The sequence below is a fragment of the Eurosta solidaginis genome, chromosome 1 (genome assembly GCF_040869045.1).
Source record: "Eurosta solidaginis isolate ZX-2024a chromosome 1, ASM4086904v1, whole genome shotgun sequence".
NCBI lineage: Eukaryota > Metazoa > Arthropoda > Insecta > Diptera > Tephritidae > Eurosta > Eurosta solidaginis.
This window is the reverse complement of record NC_090319.1, coordinates 49,431,890-49,454,387: the sequence shown is the minus strand read 5'-3', so window position 1 is coordinate 49,454,387 and position 22,498 is coordinate 49,431,890. Positions and strand designations below refer to the sequence as shown.

The following is a 22,498-nucleotide window of genomic DNA, read 5'->3' as shown; positions in this document are numbered from 1 at the left end:
ACTCTGTGTGCAAAGCACGCTGAGTATAATTATTCAGGAACAGGGGCCCTTTTCACAAAAATACAAGTCTTGTAATACAACTAAATTTCTTCAGCCAAAATTTTTCTTTCCACAAGAACTTTACTTGTATTACAGGGCTTGTATGTTTTGTGAAACGGGTCCAAGATCTAACTTTCTATGTCTAAAAAAGTTTTCTAAAATCTTTTAATTGGCGGCCTTTTGAGTTAATTTTTCGTAGAGTCACAACAATAGGGTAGGTTTATGACTTTTAGTCATGACTTGCGAAATCTAGTAAGTCTAAATACTCTAAAAATTATTCCCTGTAATATTTTGATGTTAAATGAATTCTTATCCATGTTCCTCTTATTTTTGAAACATTGAAAAACGGACAATTATTAGATATAAAAAGTAGACATTCAAATGTAAATAGCTATGTAGGTCCTCCGCAAGAGTTGCAATCATTTCCCGGACAATGGGTTTTTCAGTGTTGTACAGTGTAATCAATTTTACCACTTATTAAAGGTTGCACTCACCTCTGGCGAATGGGAGGTTTTACATCGGAATATTTGGGTTGACAAAGCGCAACAGTTAGTCTATTTTATCGGACTGCGTGATACGCCATTGGAAAAACATTTGTACGTGGTGAGTTTGCAACGGCCAGAACACATACGCTTACTCACTGAACCCGGCTACTCATATCAAGTAGAATTTAATGAGGTTTGAATACTACCAATGATGTGCTTGAAAATTATATATTTTTTTTACACGTATTAATTTCTTTATTTCTAGTCGTGTCAATTGATGTTGCAAGTTTATTGTAATATCCAAAGTTTACCAACTAGTAAAGTGATGCGTGTCACACAAACTTGTCAAAACGGTGGCGTCAATGGCATACAACTGTCACTGATGGGCTATTTACATGAAGGCGGTAAACCTGAACCACAGTATTGTCCACAAGTGTTTCGACCACAGCTGCCGTCGGGCGAAATTGTATATGCGATGGTTTTCAAACCACATAATTTTCATCTTGGTATTAAATATCCAACGGTGCTGAATGTTTATGGCGGTCCTGAGGTGCAAACAGTCAATAATACATTTAAAGTGCGTCTACCATCTAAACAGGTGTTCCTGTAACGATTATGTAATTAACTGTTTTATATATCTTAGGGTAAACATCAATTGCGTATGCATATGCTCGCTGCGCAAGGATATTGTGTGATATGTATTGATTCACGTGGCTCACGACATCGTGGCTTAAAATTTGAGACTCATATACGTTGTCGTATGGGACAAGTGGAACTGAATGATCAAGTATCTGCGCTACGAATATTGGCAGATCAATTGGGTTACATTGATATGAATCGTGTAGCCATACATGGCTGGTCTTATGGTGTGCAATGAATATATAAAATGTGTATTTGTATTTGATTGATTGTAATTGAAATTTTTTAGGCGGCTATTTAAGTTTAATGGGGTTAGTGCAGTATCCAGATGTATTCAAAATAGCAATAGCTGGTGCACCGGTCACAAATTGGGAGTATTATGATACAGGCTATACGGAACGTTATATGGATTTGCCGCAAAATAATAAACGTGGCTACACAGCTGGATCTGTGCTAAATTATATACACGCATTTCCTGAAGAGTAAGTAAACAATTGGTTTAATTAGTTAATACGATAAGTTGCAAAGAAACCCAGCAAACGCAATTTATAGCTTCTCCAACCCGTTCAACCTAACCGACTGTTGTTGTTGTTGTTGTTATTGTAGCGATAAGGACACTCCCCGAAGGCCTTAGGGAGTAGTTGATGGTCCTTTTCCGGATGCAGATCCGGTACGTTGCGGTACCAAGCCCGACCATTTCGGGAACGATTTGTTATGACCACATGCGACCTTCTAGGCCATACCGGCCTCCCACCTCCTAGATCCATGAGGAGTTCGGGGTCGCCAGAACCTCGGCCGTTAATGAAAGACCACGCCACAGATAGGTGAGGTTGACAATTGGGTTTGGAGAAGCTATATATTGCGCTTGCAACCTGAAAGGGCTGCGCTACAAAAACCCCTTGAATCCGTATTTTAGTCGCCTCTTACGACAGGCATACCTACCGCGGATATATTCTAACCCCCTAACCCCTTACCTACTCGTAGAGAATCCTGTTTGTTTAGCAGCCGAAGCTCTGGCGACCCTAAGCTCCTCATGGAAGTAGGGGGTGGGAGCGGGTTGGTCTAGAAGGTTCAATGTTGTCATATTGAATCATTCTCGAGATGGTCGGGCTTATACATTAATGGTGTTTGTTGTGATGAATATGCCGGATCTATATCCGGCAAAAGACCATCAACATCGATAACACTCACAAAAACTTCGGGGCACTGTTTTTATCGCTACAACATCAACAGACGTCTCTTTTCAAGAAGGAAATATGATTATTTGACGTACTATTTATGGGAGAAAAACTACTATAATCTATTCGTAATTCACGTTTGCATTAGGCAGTTTAAAAATGTAAACTTTCAATACGGTTATAGTGGTTATATCTTTGCAGTTGGGCCTAAAGGTGGATAAGACCCATTCCAGCTTCCTCCCATTCGATACTTCCTCTCTTTTTGATGTTGTGCCAGGAATGCATCATGCAGTCCTGCTCGCTTGTTGGGCTTACAGCTGAAATCCGCAGTTGGAATCGGTCCAGTTTTTGTCCCTTTTTCTTTATATTTTTTCTGAGCAGTTACTCGAAAAAGCTGTGAACGCTGGTCATCAACCAATTTCTTAGGTGGTTCGACAGAGGACCAGTCCACATTCAGCTCTCTGTTGCCTGGGAGTCTGCAGTGTGGTCAACGCGGAAAGTAACAATCTAGTATTCTTTACTAGGAAATATAAGGTCCCAAATTAGACTAAGCGTAAGCTTGGAGGATTAACCCTCCAAGAAAAGTACAGCAAAAAAATATCTTGGAATTATACTAAATGGAAGTTTTCGTGGAAGTCCCAAGTGGAAAAGAAAGCGAATAAAGCCTACGCGGCACTGAATGCATGCATGACGCCGCTAGGATGCATTGGGTGTTTTCGGCAATTGTCAAGCCCATACTTTACTGTATACAAAATAGTACGTATGCCAAAAACCCAGAGGGGGTATGTAGATTATAAATGATAACGGGAGCCATAAAAACTACCCCGACAGTAGCATTGCATGCTGTTTTGCATATCCCTCCCGCGGACCCAATGGCCAAGAATATAGCACTAACGGCTGTAACAAGGCTTAAGGCCTCGAGGGAGTTTGAGCGCAGGCCGTATGGCCATTGTAGTATAGCGCCTTCTAATATGGGTGGAACGGACTACATGGTTTTAAGCAGCACTAGCGATAATATATATATATATACATATATATTGATGGTCAGGCGGTCATTAAGGCAATAATCTCACCAAGTACTACATCAAGCAGCGTCCTGCAATGCAAACTGTTAGAGATTCACGCTCAGGCGGAACCATGAAACTGTACTGGGTTTCCGGTCATAAAGGAAAAGAAGTTAATCAAGTAAAGTTACTAAGATGCTTGTATCTGTAACGGGAGGGTACTTAAGGCTCGTGATGAGCATACAACTGGACACTGCCTTCTAGCGTCACATGCACATGAAGGCCTCGTCATAAGCAATAGATGTAGGCAGTGCTGGCTGCAGGAAGAAACGGTTGATCGCGTGTTTTGTTCATATCCTCCGCTCGCAGGGCTCCAGCTACTGGGGGCGGCAGAGTTGCCAGATCTCGAGGCTAGGTCCTAGAAAACGACTAGCATTTGCTAGTGGACGGAGTTATTTTATAATATAAGACCTAGTACTTAATTGGGGGTTTTCGTTTGGTCGTTAAGCAAATTTTGATAACACTACCGACAAATTCAGTTTACGTGAGGTCTTTGTTGATCGGACAGTTCAACTTAACATACTTAAATTATGTTTTGAAATGGTTCAAGTGCTAAAGACATCTTTAGTTAAAATCTCGCCAAATTGTATTACATAGTTATAAGGAATTCCACTACTGGGTACACGAAGTTCTGCATCACTTGAATTTATGGTCTTTTTAACTTTTACTAAACAGCTGCTTTTTTCTTATATCTACAGAGAAAATCGTCTTCTACTCATACACGGTCTTATCGATGAGAATGTGCACTTCTACCACACATCTCAATTAATATCAGCTTTGAATCGAGCAAATAAACCGTATGATCTGCATGTGTTCCCCGAGGAAAGACATTCACTGCGAAATTTAGAATCGAATAAAAATTATGAGACAAAGTTGTTAGCTTTCCTGCAAAATTTATGAAATTACCAACAACGAGCTCCGCCATAGCAAACAATTATAAATACAAGAAAAACAATAACAGTTATGACGATAGCAGTGCAAATGACTATAAAGTATATAATCTCTGAAGAGACAGTGCTAATGCTTGTATTGTAAGTAACATAAAAGCAACCCATATATACATACATGGCAGTGACAAGTGACAAGCAACACACAATTACAAAAAAGAAATGCCGGATCAAAAAGAGCTGTTGTAAAATTTATTAACTAATTTTATGTTTAAATAGTGTACCTACTTCTTTAGCGGCAAAAACAAATTACTTAGATTTAAAATTATAATTTTTACTGATTTCACCTTTTTGTTTATACATATTATTATTTGATTTGTACAATCAGCAATAAATTATTAGTTATTCGATATTTATAACGATACATACATACATACAGTATAATCTTGTCTCTTGATATTTGTACAATTTTTCGTTGGAAATAATTCAAATAGAAGACAAGAAATTTAGTAATAAATAAAGTTTTAGTAATATACATGTATTTACATACATAAGCTCATTTACTTCCATATGTCATAACTTAAAAAAAATAACTGAGTTATATAAAAAAAAGTGTTATCAATACCAGGCTCTATGATGTGTGAAAAATTCTTTGTGATGTGTTAAAAATGAAAAACGAAAAATTAATATGGCGCCAAGGGAGTGAAGGAGCGATATATCAAATTACCCTTTGGCACTTTTTTCCCCGGAATTATAAAATATGGTATTTTACGGAAAATATTAGTATGCACGGTTTAGAAATTGCTTTAAAAATAAAATTTTCGTATCGACACTTGAGTCTAATATTACCCATTCACGGATGCCATTTCGAAAGCGCCCAAATTTCAATTAGTTTCATTTGAAACCTTTATTTCATTTCAGACTTTCGAAAACGCAACACAGCGGGTTAGGAAGCTCAGAATATACCCGCGGCAGGTATGCACGTCGTTAGAGGCCACTAAAATACCCAAATGATTCAAAGGCTTGTATAGTGCAATCATTTCAAGGGGTTGCCAGCGCAATTTATAGCTGCTCTAACGCAATTGTAAAACTCACCTACCCGTAGTGAAACCTGGGGGCCTACTCTGTATTGCGATGCGAAAGGCAGTGCGATTCGAAATGAAATTGCGATGCGAAATGTAGTTGGAACTGTGTAGCGCTATCGCATCGCTAACAATGTCGCTTTTTTATTATTCGCTTATTTTTGCTTGAGTATGCATCACTGGCCCAGTGTTGCCAGAACTTTTTCAGAAAAGAAGCTAAATGGGCAAAAAAAAGCTAAAAAAAATTGTAAGCTAAAAAAAGCTAAAAATTTAAGGCAACTTTTCAAGGATTTTGTTCATTTTTCATAAGAAGCTTAGCATTTTAAACAATTTATACATCTAGTAAAAAATGAAAATAATTTTTACTGCAAAAAAATTTTACTCCATTCTTTGATTACGAGCAAATTGTTGTTGTTGGCAAAATTTAGCTTTCTTTCTATCTTGAATGTAATTCCCATCGTTTTGGAAACGTTCTACAAATTGTTATTCATCTCGTTTAGGGCTTTTATTGAGTTGCTTTGGTTCGGTTGCATTTAGTTGGGAAGTTACTCTCTTCCATAAATTATTGGCCGCTGTTTTTGAGTTGGGCGTTTTAAGTAACCCTTTGGCCAAATATGGGTGTGTTGCCATGAAGTCCACTAGGATTTCAAATTGTTGCTTTTGTGTTTGTTTAGTCTTTGGAGTTGCCCTATATATTTTTAAAAATATATACAATGAATATAAAGATATCAATTTATAAAATTATGAATTAATACTTACATACATATTTGAACAATGCAAATGCCTATTAGTTGTAGCAAGAAAAATGTGAAAATCAATGCTGTTTGACATTCGCTTTCGCTATACAGAGTGCTGGCAATGCGAAAAGGGAGAAAAATTGCGAATGGGCAAAATGTGAATGCGAATGTCAAAATATGCATGCGAATGTGTAGATACAGAGTACCGATTTTGCGATTTAGCGTATTTTTTCTTTCGCATCGCAATACAGAATAGGCCCCCTGTTTCTTTAGCAGACGAGGCTTTGGCGACCCCAAGTTCCATGGAACTAGGGGGTGGGGCGGGGCGGTGTGGCCTAGAAGGTTCAATTTGGTCATATCAAATCGTTCCCACATTGGTCGTGCTTGTACCTTAATGCTTGTTACCGGAACGGCCAAAACCTTCAGGAAGTTTCTATATCGCTCCAACCCAATTTCTTTAAATAAGTAATTATCTTGTACTTGACCCACAGCTCTTTTATTTAGATTTCGTGCTATTAGATAAAGCGTTTTATAAACAGATTCTGGGGTATTACGTTCTTTAATTGAATTCTGAGATAGGGAATTTTCTAGCAAAACTGAGATGAGATATTTACTTCGCAAGGGAAGTGCAAATTGAACACCATTTAAGTTTTTCGCATTAAACTTGTGACATTGTAGTTGCTGTATTAACTGTAAAATATTTCGAACGGGACGGCAGAGAGGAGTTGTTTGTAAATTGGGTACCTCTGTTTTTTTCTCTTTAAAGTTATGAGATTAGGCCACCCTCTTTTAAGCTTAAAACCTTGTTTTTTTTGTTTATTTGCCTGAGGAAGCTCAAGGTAGGTAAGCTTAAACAATTTTGCTTTGAACCGATTACCATTCTGGCTGCAGATTTTCGAAAACACTAACTGCAAATGCAAAATTTGATTTTAAAAAAAATGAAGTATTTCGCAAAGGCTTCAACTATAAGCCGAAAGGCTACAATTTCCTACAACCATAATCCCTTAGGTTGACCTAAAGACACTTGGGGTTATTTTTCATTTATTTAAATTTTATAATTCCGATGGAAAAAGGACCGATTATTACATACTGCGGATGAGAACATTTGGGGCTGTGTGCTATATCTCCCTTACCAGCTTGAAAAATTAAGAGACGTTCATTTGGACTTCTTTTACCTGTTATATAAAAAAAAAAAAAAATGTTTTCCATTCAAATAAGAAAAGATGGCAGATCACGTCCTTTTTTTTGTAAATAAATAATTTATGAATATATATGATGAAGGGTCAAATTTTGAACTTTTAAAGCCCATAACTATGTATTGGAGAGTAACTTTGACAAACGGAGAATTAAAAGTTTTGCTTATGCCTCCACTCCTTCCCTTGTCTAGTCGTATATGGCATATTTATTGGTTGTATGAAATATTTACTCGTTTCCAATCCATTTTCGAGATCAATTGGATTACATGACACAATTGATTTGATGTTGAGATTGGACAGTATTGAACCAAAGCTTGAAATTTAACGTTTCTGTGAAGCTTCCAGAGATGGGGTATTTTTGAAAGAAATTGTGAGATATGGCGTTTAGAAAATATTGAGGTGCAGGGTTTTCGAACCTGCCGCCGAGATTAGGCGATCTTTAATTCAGCCAATATATAGCACTATGAAGTAATGGCATTTTTCGACATGTAACTATTTGCTATACATCAAATACTGATAAAATTCTCTAAACTTAACAAAATGATTAAAAGTCACACAATGTGTAGAAATTAATTTATTTTCGGAAAATTTTCTTTAAAACTTTCAATTTGTTTAAAACCTTGAAATGTTTATGTTAGTATATATCTATCAGCTTATACCAGCGTTTTCAGAGGAGATAGTCTATAAGTTTAAATGTCTTAAGAAAAAATTCACAATTGACAATGCACTTTATACCCAAAAATCGTTACTTCTTGCTTTCTATGGAGTGTCGTATGATACAGATTTCTAATTCCAACAATTAATTAAATATGGAAACTTTTTTGAAATGCTCATATAGTCACGCTTAAGTAATACCATTATGCTGTAGATTCGCAATTAGCTGATTCCTTTTCGAAAGTGTTCGCTTTTTCATATTTTATACGTCATGAAAATGACGCCCATCACTGAGAAACGCACACAGATGCTCTGACTAGCGATGGACGATTAACTCATCAAACAGTTTATGAGAAATAGAACAAATTTAATAAAATGGCAGGAATTTAGTTCAAGCATTGGTTTTAAATAATGTATATGATATTGAATCTTTTTTAAATTCTTCTCGAAAGAATACGATTTTGTACCTTAAAACATTTTCATATCATGTAAAAATGGCGCCCAACATTGGGTTCGCAAAGCTGTTTTGAATAGTGCGCGGTAGATCAGAGCAATTTACCTGCCGCTTACGAGTTATGTTCGTTGTGCAAAAGGGTGAATTCTTAGAAACAAATAGGAGGATTTCTTAAGGTCGGAATTTCTTGCAACGAAGTTATATATTTAGGGGTAAATGAGATATTGAGTCATAAGGGCTTCGACTTTTCAATGTAAACTCTATAGAAAGATCGACAGTAGCTAAGGTCGTGAATCGATATTGTTAATAAATAAATGTGTATAATTTAAATGTATTGTATAATGTACATATTTAAATATAAATACTTTTTTTTGTGAGTCATTCAATGTTTAATTAATAGTTATATCATATTCTCCGTTTTCTTTTGTAAAATAATATTTAAGTAGGTATGTATATTAGACTGGGTCGATTCATTAACCGATATCGCGCCATCGATTTTTCGATAGGATTTGGACTCAGGAAAAATAGTTCCACTACGCATACCGAAAAAAATAATTTTCGAGCCTGTGAAATTAAATTTTTTTACTTTTTTTCGACTTTGATTTTTAAGGTGCTTTTCATGAGCTACTAAAAAAATTTTCATTTCATTGTAAAATTTTCATATATACCCTGTCCGATCAAAAATGTCCGCTAAAAACGTTGGCGATGACAGTTTTTTGCAAAAAAAAAAAATTTTTTTTTTAGTAAATCAAAATCAAATTCGAAAAGTCAAGAAAATGTAATTTCGCAGCCTTGAAAATTATTTTTTTTGGATATGTGTAGTGGAACTTTTTTTCCTGAGCCCAAATCCCATCGAAAAATCGATGACGCGATATCGGTTAACTTTCGTCCATACAAATCGACCCTACCCAATGTATGTGCTTTCTTAGCAGCGTGTTCAATAATTATTATTAGAATTTTTTTAAATATTTACAAAAAAAAAAGTTTTAAGTTCACTGTGTTGCATAAAAACAAGAAAAAAAGAAACGTTAAGTATGTGGTTAGTACGATTGTGAACCATTTAAGCGAAAAGTATTGTTTTTTCTTTGTTAAACACTTTAAAGTTATTTGTTTATACATATATATTTTTATATCTCCCCGTTCTAAACGATTTCGAATTTACAGCGAACGATTTTTTTTTTTTGTGATTTTCCGGTCAATTTATTTATAACATTTACTAATGCTTACTTAGGCTCTTTTGACCATTAGCGTTTGGTGCAAATAAAAACAACTTATTTTGCCATTCCAACCCGACGTTTCGCTAGTCTCTCTAGCTCTTTCAAGGGTGATCTGTGTATTTTAATAACAAAAAGCAATACATTAATTTTTTGATGCTTTTTTTTTGATGCTGTAGTGCTAAAATTATTCAATTACAGCAGCGAACAGAAAAATAGCAGTGTCTACTTGTTTTTTTTTTTTTTCAAATTTCGTTAAATACATTTTTTTTTTATTTTCGATGTTTTAAGAAAAAACTTCTATGGATTTTGTAATTGAATCTGTGAAAACAAATCTCGAAAAAATTCGTAAAAATTTAACGAAAATTTTTATTATTTTATTTGAAGTTCTCTGCATTTTTTTGAGTAGATATTAAGTTTTATAGCCCAATCAATTTTAGTCGAACAAAGTTCAAGTTATAGGTCTCACAAAATTCGCATTGATTTTTTTAAATTTCTTTCCGAAGAATGCTTGAGATTTTCTTCCATAGGTACACCACTGTGACCTGGTATCGATATCATTGCTGTGATCCACCGAGAGGCCAGAGTCACTTAGCAGGCAGTAATATATTGATACCTTCGATGAAGTGCTTCTGCCGTAAGGGCTTCGATTGTTGTTTGACTGTTAGATTAAAATGCAACGGATTTTGGAATTCTAAAAGAGTAGCCACAAAGCATTCCATAAATTTTGAAGTATTTTCATGAAAATTTATGTGAAGTTTCTGAAGTCCTGAAAACAAAGATTTTGCTTATTTTTTATTCACACGACCCATTAATTGGCGCCTACCCACCTAGGCAAGCTAGACCGCTGTGTAAAACGCGTGAAGGAAGTTCAACACTTTCTTCGCTACTACCTCCCAACGCAGTGGAGATCCTCTCATTCTCTGCTTCTGGTGCCGCCAGGAAGATGTACTTTGTGAGCCATAGCGCGTTGTTCCATTCTCATAACATAAGCTTCTCAGCGAAATTTGTATGCTTTTATTTATTATTTATTGCACGGTGATCATGCTGCGTAAAGCTCACATAGCTCAGCATTAGCCATCGATCAGCCTTCCTTATGGCTGTCACTTGTGCCTAGAAGTCGCTAAAATGACACGGAAGTCCTATACTTGGGGATGGTGAATGATATGAGAAGATACCACATTAAGTTTGGAGCTATGCGTGAAAGTGTCGCGAGTAGCATAATCTAGCATTTAGGTATATCCGGGGGAAGTTCCAGAGGCTTTGTGTGCTTATAGCAAAGTGTCCCTGATATAAGCATTGTTGCTGCTAGTAAAAGTTGCATTACTACAAATATTTTTTCGTTAATCTATTGCTATTTATTTTCTTTTTAAACTTGAAAAATGATGCGAATAAAAGAAAAAGAAAATATTACAGATGTCAAAGTTATCTAAAGTAAGAAGTTGTTCAAGGCCCGAACACATTCGACCTTTGCGTCGTTTCAGCGCTGGCGTCACTTTGAAAGACCTCACGTCGCAACTTTTCCTCTCACAACTTTGTTCAGATTGTCAAAATCTGCGTGTTAGGCGAATAGAATAGAGAGAAAACATAAAACTTTGCAATTCCGGTGTGTTGTAGGAGAATAATGCGCTAAATTAGATGCATTTACTAACAAAATAACTTAAAGTGATGTGAAATTATTTTTGTTCATAAAAAACTGACCACCACGGCGGTAACTAATTGTCAATGTGTTGGTTACATTTTGCGTTCACCATCTACTTTTGACAATCCCTATGTCAGTGAAATGAAAAAAATCTAATCAGCTCATCAGACGAGCCTACCTTATAATTGAGCCATGAGTCATTTTTAAATTTAAGAAAGAAAATATTTTTTTATATTAAGAAAAAAATAAATTTAAAGAATTTCATAATGCCAGCAAAATGTTCACCCCTATTCTGCATTTCGATTACGTTTCCGTTCTACGCTCCGCTTTAATCGAAGTTGGGTATTCTGCATTACGACGGAATAGTAACGAGAAGAGGAAGAGCAAATGATTTTTCGAAATTAGCTGTTTGTACGGAATGTATGAACATTGGAACAAAATAAATTAAAGAAAATTTGTAAAAAACATTGAAAAACGTTTATATTTTATTATCCACGCCATTTTGTACAAAAAAAGCAATAGAATATATTGCCGCCGTGTTATATTTTTTTGAGTGAAGTGCTTTTATAATTGTAAGTGTGTTTTTGTCGTTCCTTTGGCCAATTCCCTGCCGTGGCCACCAATTTTTGTTAAAACGGATTCCTGCACGAATATAGTTGACATTTTCTGAATTTTAAGGATGCTAATTTCATAGCACTAGCCTAAAATACTTTATAAAGGTTTATTTATTCTTTCCGCAAGGATTGTTTACGTTGTCGCTTCACCTTCCTCTACACCGGCAACTTGCTTTGGCATATAACTGGACCCAACGAACAGACACAAATTATCGCTGTCTGTTATAATGGAATCAATAGCCGCGGCATTATTTGTGGAGTTGGAAAGCAATGCGTACGAAAATGGCCAGGCGCGAATGGAAAGCAAATATTGCGAGATTTGTGTAATCCATTTGAGATGAGTGACGAATTGTAAGAAATTGAACTTAAAAGTGGTAAAGTTTAATGACTTATTTTCTTATTTACGTTCAAAAAAAACTTTCGACTTAATAAGGATGCTTTCAAGTATGTGTTAAATACTTTTTCGGGGCAAATACGTCCAAGGACTTCGACATCGACATGTTGTTTTTGACCTGGAAACATATAAAAAACAATCATCATCAAGCCTTCTACGTTTCTTAACAAGTTTTACTTACATTTTTGTTAAAATTCTGTTGTAAATTGAAAAAAAAAATAAAAATAAAATAGTTTTCCGCCAACTAATTTGCAACTTAGAAAAACGGAACTACGATAGTAACAATGGATTTTTAGGGATAGAAACACATTTAAAAGTATTACCATCACTTTCAACTGTGACTGTAAAAGTTTTCATCGAACCCGAAAACCAATTTAAGTGCGCAAAGTTACTACAGTTCAACTAAATAATGGATAACACTTCTCCCTTTTATGTGTGGTTTTTCGAATACAGCTTCAACTGCAGTTAAAGTTGAAGACAGTTTACTTTAGATGCATTATTGAATTTTATTGCTCATCACAGTTTAAGTTTTTTATTTTTATTTGATGCCAAAAGTAATATAAGCTCGCATGGGTCCTGTGTATTCCATTTTGCATTGGCGTTAGGTGATATGCTGAAAAAAAAAGTTTCTCTAATGGCTTCCGTAGCAGGGTATCCATTTTTCTACTTCTATTTTTACGAAGCGGGTAACAATTTTACCCTCTTCTGACCGTTGAAAATACATCCCTACCGTTTCAGATAGCGTACATCTTCTCACTTTTTTTATTTACTTCACCTGGTGATTCCACTATAGAATTCGCCTTGGTTTGGGCCTTAAACTTGAAGTCGAATAATTCATTCTGTTAACTCTCGGTAAATTCGTAACTTTCGTCGAAGTTGAGGTCGTCCGTTGAAGAAAAAATATATTTTTCAAAAATGTTTTTCAATGTGCAGTTTTAAAATTTTTACTAATATATTTTATGTGCTTTAAAATTATTTTTGATTACCTCTGGTCGAATCGTCACATACTTACTTGAACGTACGCCATGTTTGTTTTGTACTGAACGGTGAAACGTAAGTGACGCTAAATTTTCCCATAATCATACATATTTTTGGGCTCATTTTTGAAATCCATTACTATGATTTTATTACATCATTTTATACTGTTAAAACAAAAAAATATTTATAAATTATAGTTCAACTAATATTAATTACTTACGCAAACGTTGAAAAATTAACTGTAAATTAAATACCTTAATGCTCTAATAAACTACGCTAAATTCTTAAATATTGTAGTCACATTACATAAAGAGAATTACATAAAGAGAAGATCGCTATTTTTTATTAAATATAAACAATTAAAATCTGTATTTATTAAAAGAACAAGCCATAAAAAAAGTCGTTTTTATTAAAGAAAGTTTAAATGTATATGTCGAAATTAATACAATTATTTGTCTGTAAATTATTAATTCAATATTAAGTTTATAAAATACGTAAATTGCATAAAAAAATTATAACAATAGACCGATGAAATAAAGTAAATATCAAAAACAAGCGTATAACAATTATTTTCTATATTAGATTCGGACCTATAAAATTTGAATTTTTATTCCAATGACTATTTCAATTGTTTCCGAAGAAAAAAAACAATCAATAATTTAAGGCTTTTTTGATTTATTTTAATAAAGACTTTTTGATTATTTTCTTTAATAATTTGAAAAATGATCATTAAATAAAGAAAATAATCAATTAAACCGTTTATGATGTTTTTTTTGTTGTATTAACGACAAAGACACTCCCCGAAGGTTTTCATGGTTCTTTGCCGGATATAGATCCGTTACGTTTCGGTAACAAAGCACCATTAAGGTACTAGTCCCACCATCTCCCATTCACCCCTTGAATCCCATTAAACCATTTATAATTACGATTAACAACCAACATGTCCAATGTATTTCCCCTTTGGATTTTGTATCACAGATTATCTTATATAATTTATAAATCCGAAATGTTTTTATGAGCTTTCTAACATTTAAAACTTGGATACAAAGGACTGGCTTTTCTGTTCCAAGTTTTAAACAACAGTTAATATTGACAAAAGTTTCACCCTTCCACTTTTAAAGCTGAGATGAAAATTTTATGCAAATGGCCTCAGAGGCAAGGTTCAACCCTAGTCAACTTTAACTGAAGTTTAAACTAGCACTTGCAAAAACTGGACATAAATCTTCGAGTGGAGTAATTGTTCTTGAATACAATGGAATTTTGATAAATTTTCTAAGACCTAGTTTACATATAGCAAGATGATCTTCATGTTCGTAATTTCTAAACGTTAATTAAATACGAGTAACTAAATTTCCCATAAAAATTTTCCCCTTCGATAATCGGTTATTATGAACAAGTTTCAGAGATGCCGATTCTTTTTCATAGACAAAGTTTCACCTCGTAAAAATTGTATAATTAATAATCTTGTTCCTAGGGATGTGCCACATGTAAACGCCTAGATTATATATTGAGGAGTTATTATAGATAGGTGCATGTATAAACGTGGTCTAAGTATCTAAAACTTCCAACATTATGGATAACAGTTGTAGATGTTCGCAACTTCAAAGCCGTAACGGTTAAGACGCTTCTTGGGTTAATCGGTTTATCGATAACTACATTCCATTTGTGTATATCTCTTGAACCAAGCCAAATGAGATATTTTTTTGTTTTTGTAATGTACATATATGTACCCACTAGTAGGTTAATCCACAATTTGAAATTAAGTTCCATCGTTGACCCTTCCAGGCAAAAATGCGAATATATATTATACACAAATGACCCATCACTTAATTTCCCTACGTATCATGAACCAAGCAAGATTTTCTAAAATTTTGTTTTGCATTACATAACAACTTGCAGATCAATCCTCAATTTGACTCAAGGTTCTATTATTATTGGTTCAATTTTTACGTGTCATTTATCGGTTGAAAGATCAGTGCTGACTATTAGCTGCTTTTTGTGTATATTTCTTGAATAAAGCAAAATTCAAAAGTAGTTTTTTGCATTTATATAGCTACCTACTTGCAGATTGGTCCACAATTTATTCCAAGGCTCTACATTAACGGTAAGGCGCCAGGTGGGCTAAACGCTTTATCGATAACTACTGTCGATTTGCGTATATCTATTGAGCCAAAGCAAATGGCACCTTGGATCAAATTATGGATTAATCCAAAAATAGGTACCTATATAATAAAAAACAAGAGTTTAGAAAATTGTGCTTGGTTCAAGAGATATTGAACAATCTAGGCGCTGGGTCATTTGTGTACCGATAACTTCCCATTTGGTCCTGAAGGGTTCATGATAGAAGTTTATGTCAAATCGTGGGGTAATCCTAAAGTGGATATCTATATATTGCAAAAACAAAAACTTTATCATTTGCTTTGGTTCCAAAGATATACACAAGTCGACAGTAGTTATCGATAAAACGATTAACCTACTTAGCGCCTTAACCGTTAACGGTAGTAGCTTGAATAAAGTGTTGATTCAATCTACAAATAGGTAGCTATATAACTCAACAAAAAAAATTTCGATATATTGCTTGGTTCAAAATATATCGTGTCGAATGTTAGCATGCTAGCTATGCTGTTAATAAATAATCACGGCAACAAAAACAGCAAGCATCCACACTTATGTATATGTACATGTTAAAGCAAGCAGCCACACTTATGTACAAGGCAACGAAGAATATTCCATACACATAACCAGCAGCTTGAAGCAGAGAGATTATTGCCACTATTACCGTTTACAACTCAACTCTGGTTGGGTTGAAATTTCGCAATTTGGTATTACAGATTACAACTCAACCTGTCAAAAAAAATGTCGGTTGAGTTGTCTAGTCTAACAACTTTTTGTGGCATTACCGTTTACAACCTTGTGTTGCTGTAGTTTTCAAAGACGTCAAAATCTTACAACTGATTACTAGCAGTTGTTTCATACAATTTTGCAGTTGTTTTGAAAAAATGAACGTGAGTCCCATTGATACTAATCACTACTCCTGGGAATCCTGTTTTAGAGTAAAATAAAATTTTTGCTGTTTGCGTTTTAAGCGGGAGTCATTGGTGCCGTATGTCGTATCGCTGTAGTCGTATCCCTAACGTAATCAGCTGTTTACCGTTACGACGGTAAACCAAAAACCAATTGGTTGGCTACGATACGGTTACGACCTTAGCGGCACCAATAATCGATTGCATTGATTCCCATAAGGTTGGTCGAATCAGCTGTTATAAGGTTACCGATAAAGCACCAATGTCTGCAGCTTTAATCCACTTCGCACAAATATGCTCCTCAATAATATTTAAAACCAGATCAACACCAAAATCATTTCCACAGCATTTTTGGTAGCTGCCATCAGCAAGGAATCTGAGTGTGGCGCATAATTTTAAAATAGGGGTACAGCCTTCCCTCGAAAGCGTTTGCGGAAATGGTCCTTAATTTTGTTTAGTAATGAGCAAAATGCTTCCTTTCAAATATGCAAAATAACTTCATTTGAAGCTCATCATTTGTCACTTAAATATTTTCTTACTTGGTGCTAGGTAGTTCCAAGGGATTGGAATGATCACGCGAATGTTTTCCGTATTCGCGACATGCCAATCACCAACATTTTCGCCATTATCAAATAGATGTCATATCATATAATATCTTGTAATAAGAAAAACACTTTTGCAAATGCTTGAATTTCCGCCACAAAGTGATCAGCTGTTCATTTATCTGTCAAATCATCACTTTCTTAGGTTGGCAACACCAATTCAACTTCAACTGAAATACGTTGTAATTCGAAATACCAAACAAGAGTTGAGTTGTCTTAAAGTTGAGTTGTTTTAATTACAACCCAACTAAGTTGAGTTCTATACCGTAATAGGGGCATATTTTACATACATATATGTAGCCGGTAGCTAAGAGCAGAAGTTGTTACTCACACATGCACGCATATTGCTAGAAGAAAAGCATAAACTACAGATATACATGTATATAGCTAAATAACCAAGCATGAGATACAACTGTTCTAGAACACATTTTTGTGAAACGTCTAGACCTTAAGATAATATGCGAACGAGGCAACAGAGAGTATAAAAGCAGCGCAAGCTGAGGAATAATAATCAGTTTGATTTAAAGACGCTATTAGTGAAGTATAATTGTACTACTCCCAAAGTAGCCTTAATAAAGACCATTTTTGCAATACTGAATATTCGAGTTAATGATAGTAGCTTGAATAAAATTGTGTCTTCATCTGAAAAAAGGTAGCTATACTCAATAAATCTCCGGTAAAATGACAAAGGTCTAGTAATCACGGGCTCTTTGACTGTAAAAAATCAACGTGTAGCGTAAAAAATCATAATTAACTTACCTGAGGCTAAAGGAAAAATCCGCAAAAAGTAAAACCCTCCAAGGAAAAAAATGTTTAGCTTTTAAAAATTTAACATTTTCATTTTGTTTTAATTTCGTCAAAATAATTTGCATGCTTTTATTTCTTACATTTGTTTTTTTGCATCAAAATTATGTGTAAATCATATAAAGAAGTCACAACTTTTTTCTTAATATTACTATTAATGTGTACATTTTTTTGTTGTTAATTTTTTAAATTTCTCAAACATAAATCGATTTCATGATCGTCTCAAATGATTTTCGTTTAAATGATTTTGTGTTGCTGTTGTTGTTTTACCATAGTAAGACTAAATTTTACTTAAACTATAGTCACTATATATACATACATACATACATATAGAGTTGTACATTTTAGTAATTTATTACTTATTTAAATTTCTTTTTTTCTTATTGGAATTATTCTAAAAAAATATAAACAAACAAATAAATGGTTATCTTTAGCAAAAAAAAAAGAAAAAAAAACAAATGTAGAAAAAACGCATATAGCATTAACTATCTAATTTTTTTTTAGATACACAATAACAAATGCATTTCTAACTTTTATTGGTGTGTTGAGTTGCTGTGAGAATTTACAGTTATTTCAAATTTCATGTGCTTTTGAGCGCAGCACTCGTTGCATACATATGTACATATACCGTTAAATTGCCTAAATATTTGTACTCGTTACTCGTTACATATAATAACTACTAGTTATGTATGGGAAGCAGCTGCTTTCTTTTTTTATTTTTCTTTCTACAGCTGCGCTCAACTTTTTTTGCAGCCTGATACTATGTATCACGTCCCAAAAAACCGTTAGGTGGTGGTGGTTGTTGTGGTTGTGTTGACTGTGGTGTTTGCTGTTGTTGTCGCAACCAACTCTCCTTAAGCGAAAACGCTGAAGATGGGCGCGCTTGTGCTGCTGTTATTGGCGTATGCTGATGTGGAGTGGCTGATGTGGGTGAGGTAGACGCCGTTACCACTGACATTGGCACAATGCTGGCATAACCAGTAGCACTTTCATAGGGACTCGATTGTACACTACTTGAGGGTGTTTTTGCTGGCGAGTTGACCCTAGAACCAGGTCGTAAGCTTGATTTTATGGAAGATGATGTTCCAGACTTTTGAGGTTCAGCTGCGGTGTTATGACTTCGGCTACGACTACGGCTTCCACGTGTTTGCCCTTGTTGCGCCTTTTCACTATTACGACGATGTGCACCCAGCAATTTCATTTTGATATGCTCCGTTTCCTCATCATCGTCATCATCATCATCATCATCATCAGCATCCGAATCGTCGTTGTCATAATCATCGTCATCATCAGTATCTTTATGTGCTCTCGGTCTACTACTATATTTTTCATTTTTACTTTCATTCGCAGAAGCGGGACCCATCATTGTGTAGGCAGGATCAATATTCATTGGTGCCTGAGCAAGCGGACTTCGTACTGGCGTGTGTTGTGCTTGTTGCACAGCGCTTGATAATGTTGTTTGTTGATTAACCATAGGATAATGCGGATTATTTGTGATGTGTAGGGTTGAGTCAGCAACATTGGTGGCAGCTAACGGTCCCATGCTCGTATAATCGCTTGTAGGTCGTGCGAGTAAACAATCTGTTGGCAATGAGCTTAAGCCGGTTTGTCTCGCTAATTTATCAGGTGATGTTGTAACATTTAAAGTTTCGTCTAAACGTTTGTAACTCATCTTACCAGCAGTGGGTAGTGCGCCTTGCATATGTGGCCCCGTCTCATCTGCAGTTGATAGGTGCGACGTATTCGCCGATTCATCCAGTAAATGATAATGTGGTTTAGTACCCGAAATTGTATCCTTCACATCAGTCGCTGGTGAAAAGAAACGTGGCGCTGGCACATAACTAGCAGCGCTGCCACTGCCACCACTCTCGATGGTGCCCAAATTTTGATTACTCACAGCTCCTGTGGCGGCACCAGTATTTAAATTAGAATTACTACTACTACTTGTTATGGGATTAGAGCTGGTGCTCTTGTGACTCGTATTACTACCCGAACGTTTGTGACTAAATATTCGCCGATTCATATTTTTCAGCCGCTTAGGCATAGCTTGCATTTTATCAGCGACAGCACGTAAGGTTGAATACCGCCCTGTCGGCGGTTGTAGTGATGAAGCATTCGATGATGCGGCCGAAGCTGTAGATGGATGTAGTGAAGATGCAATTGGTGCTTCGATAATTTCATCATCTGGCGCGGAACTTGACATTTGTCTTATGGTAGGCATACGGCTTCGTGGTTTACTACGCGGTAATAACTTTTGTCCCCCACTACCAATACGCGAACGATGTGAACCACTCAGCTCTATGCTGCCGATGTCATCATCATCTCGTGAAACATCATATGGCACTTGTTCACGATAGTTGGGACTTGGATCGTACATTTCATAGCCACGATCATCGGTTGTTATCTTATTACTGGCTGAGGTAACAGAGCTAGGATCAGGATCGGGTAGTATATAATTGGCCGCTGAACCTTCATCATAGGGGAATTTCTTTTGGCGTGATTGCAATAAATGTGAACCGGGTTGATGCAAGAAGTGCGATAGCGAATGAGAACCACCGCTTATGACACCGGTTGATGTTGATGGCAAAGAACTTAGCAGGGTTGGATTAGTATGCGATTTTTGTGAAATATTGTAACTTTTCTTCGAATGTCCGTCTGGCGTGCTGCTGACAATTTTAGCTGAAGCTGGACTATGGCTATGGTTCCAGGATTAAATCAAAGGAAATTGTTTAATTTACAACGTGAATCTTCGAATATAGTGAATGTGGACAAGCATATTCTTGGGATGGTCTTAAAGCTAAAGTGAGGTTATGGAAATATGTATGTACAGGTATTAAAGACAATATGGAAGAGTTCCCTGTTTATATATATTGTTATGAAAACACTACCAGATCCAACAGACATGGTCCTGACCGAAATTTTCTTAACCTAGATAATTTGAACTGCTTTCCCTTCCTCCCTCTTCTCTCTTTCTTTCACATCTTCTCCGATTTTACTCCCACTTCTGTTTCCTTTCCCCAAGTCTTATTCTTCTCTCTGTTCTTCTGCCTCTGTTTCCCCATCCTACTCCCTTTCCTTCATTGTTTCACTCTCAAACCAGTATAACATATTTTAAGATCAAAGTAATGAAATTTTTACGGACGTAGTTTGAAGAAACCCGCCGCATAAACAAGATTCAATAAAAAAATTATATCCTGTCCTGACAGAACTACTCTCGAACTTACCAAACGCCTGCGGAAGGGCGAAGTTATTCCGTTAGTTAGGCCGGCACACTATATCTCTTCCCGAGTAAACGGAGAAATTCTCGCAGCACGTAATGTATCTGAGACCTGCTTAATAACATGTGGCCTCTCGATATCCTCAAAGTCTGGTGGCGTGCTGTGGCTGAAACCCGTATTTATTTGTGCGGCCGTCATGCACACTCTTAATAACACTACCGGACTAGGACCCCTAGAGCTCTGCCGGTTATTGATCCGGTACGTAGCCCTAAGGTACTGGCCCGACCATCGTGGAAACGATTTGATCTGACCACGTTGAACCTTCTAGGGCATCCAACTCGCTCTTTCCGTGAGGATTAGCGGTCATCAGAATACCGCCTGCATAGTCCAGCGAATTAAAACGTAGGTAGCGGCTGCGCTGGCTAGGCCATGTTATGCGAATGAAAGATGACGCTCCGGCCAAGAAAGTGTTTCTACCGGAACCCGCCTATGGAATCAGAGGTAGAAGGCGGCCCCCACGCCGTTGGAAGGACCAGGTGGAAAACGATTTAAACTCCTTTGGTGTGACCAATTGGCACCGGTTGGCAGAGAGAAGGAGCGACTGGCGCGCTTTGTTGGACGGACATAGCCGTTTAAACGGTTAAGCGCCAATTAAGTAAGTAAGTAAGAACACCGCCTGCTAAATAAACAGGATTCGCCAGGGGTAGGTGAAATGGAAAAGGTTGCACTACATAGCCCCATGCATGTCTCGCGGTATTCTGTACTTTGCAGTATCTTAATCTCTGGAGTTTGTGAAACCCTGAGATGTGTTTCCTTTGATACAAAAAGTTGATCGGCACCGACCTACGGTTTGTTCTAGTTGCGAATATATCCAACACGCAAATGTAACCGACGTCTGTGTAGGTTGAAATAACGCTATTACCATCTTTAGGATAACCAGTATTAAAGTTGTTGTAAAAGTTTAAAGAAGCCGAAAGATAGTCCGATATTTCGTCAAGCTTGGGAAGTCTGTACAGGATCCAACTACCAATGCTTTTAAATACAAACAATACAAATACACACAATAATACCCATAGTAGTACGTTCCTGTCGTTTAGGGCAAATTGATTAGAGGGCGGTCCTCAAGGCTTCTTGGTGTAAACATGAAATCTGACTACTTTCTGTCTTAACGGGGCTTAAACGTAAAATTTATGAAAGGATTTGCAACAGAGAGCGACTTTGGCAGACTCAAAGCAAAAGTAAAGAGTAGTCGCTCGAGCGCGTTTTGTGCTCGTGCCCTGCGCTTGCCTGGCTAAGGCTCCAGCCATTAGGAGTGATACAGCTGTCAGATCTAGAAGCAAGTGGCATAGGCCCTAGGAAGCTTCTAGTATTTGCCAAGACGATGGAGTTATGTTATGTAACTGCCTGCGTTGGCAGAGGAGGAGTGGCGGCTCGGCATGGTTGTAGCCCGGCTGAGGCTCGTCGGCTTGGGGGCGGGGTTCTTGCTACGCCTCCTTCCCACAGTGACATAGCAAAAAGGTTTCGTGCCTAGATAGAGTATACGATAAGAAAAGGTGATAGGATAAAAGCGGGAGGAATAACTGTCCGTGTCAGG

The 22,498-nt window shown here is 36.3% G+C and overlaps 2 protein-coding genes across 21 annotated transcripts in view; one reads left to right on the top strand and one right to left on the bottom strand.

The window, feature by feature from the left end:
* Nucleotides 1–12,509, top strand: part of LOC137252812 (dipeptidyl peptidase 9) — a 44,385-nt gene extending 31,876 nt beyond the window's left edge. The window contains exons 8-12 of the mRNA XM_067788892.1: nt 523–717; nt 790–1,101; nt 1,168–1,390; nt 1,453–1,645; nt 4,104–12,509. Of these exons, the coding sequence (XP_067644993.1) occupies nt 523–717; nt 790–1,101; nt 1,168–1,390; nt 1,453–1,645; nt 4,104–4,305 (1,125 nt within the window). The 3' untranslated portion in view covers nt 4,306–12,509. The remainder of the gene's footprint in view (nt 1–522; nt 718–789; nt 1,102–1,167; nt 1,391–1,452; nt 1,646–4,103) is intronic.
* Nucleotides 12,510–17,694: 5,185 nt separating this feature from the next.
* Nucleotides 17,695–22,498, bottom strand: part of InR (Insulin-like receptor) — a 548,799-nt gene continuing 543,995 nt past the window's right edge. For all 20 annotated transcript variants that reach the window (XM_067788935.1, XM_067788941.1, XM_067788967.1 and 17 more), the window contains one exon: nt 17,695–20,382. In XM_067788935.1, coding sequence (XP_067645036.1) covers nt 18,447–20,382 — 1,936 coding nt within the window. In that variant the 3' untranslated portion in view covers nt 17,695–18,446. The remainder of the gene's footprint in view (nt 20,383–22,498) is intronic.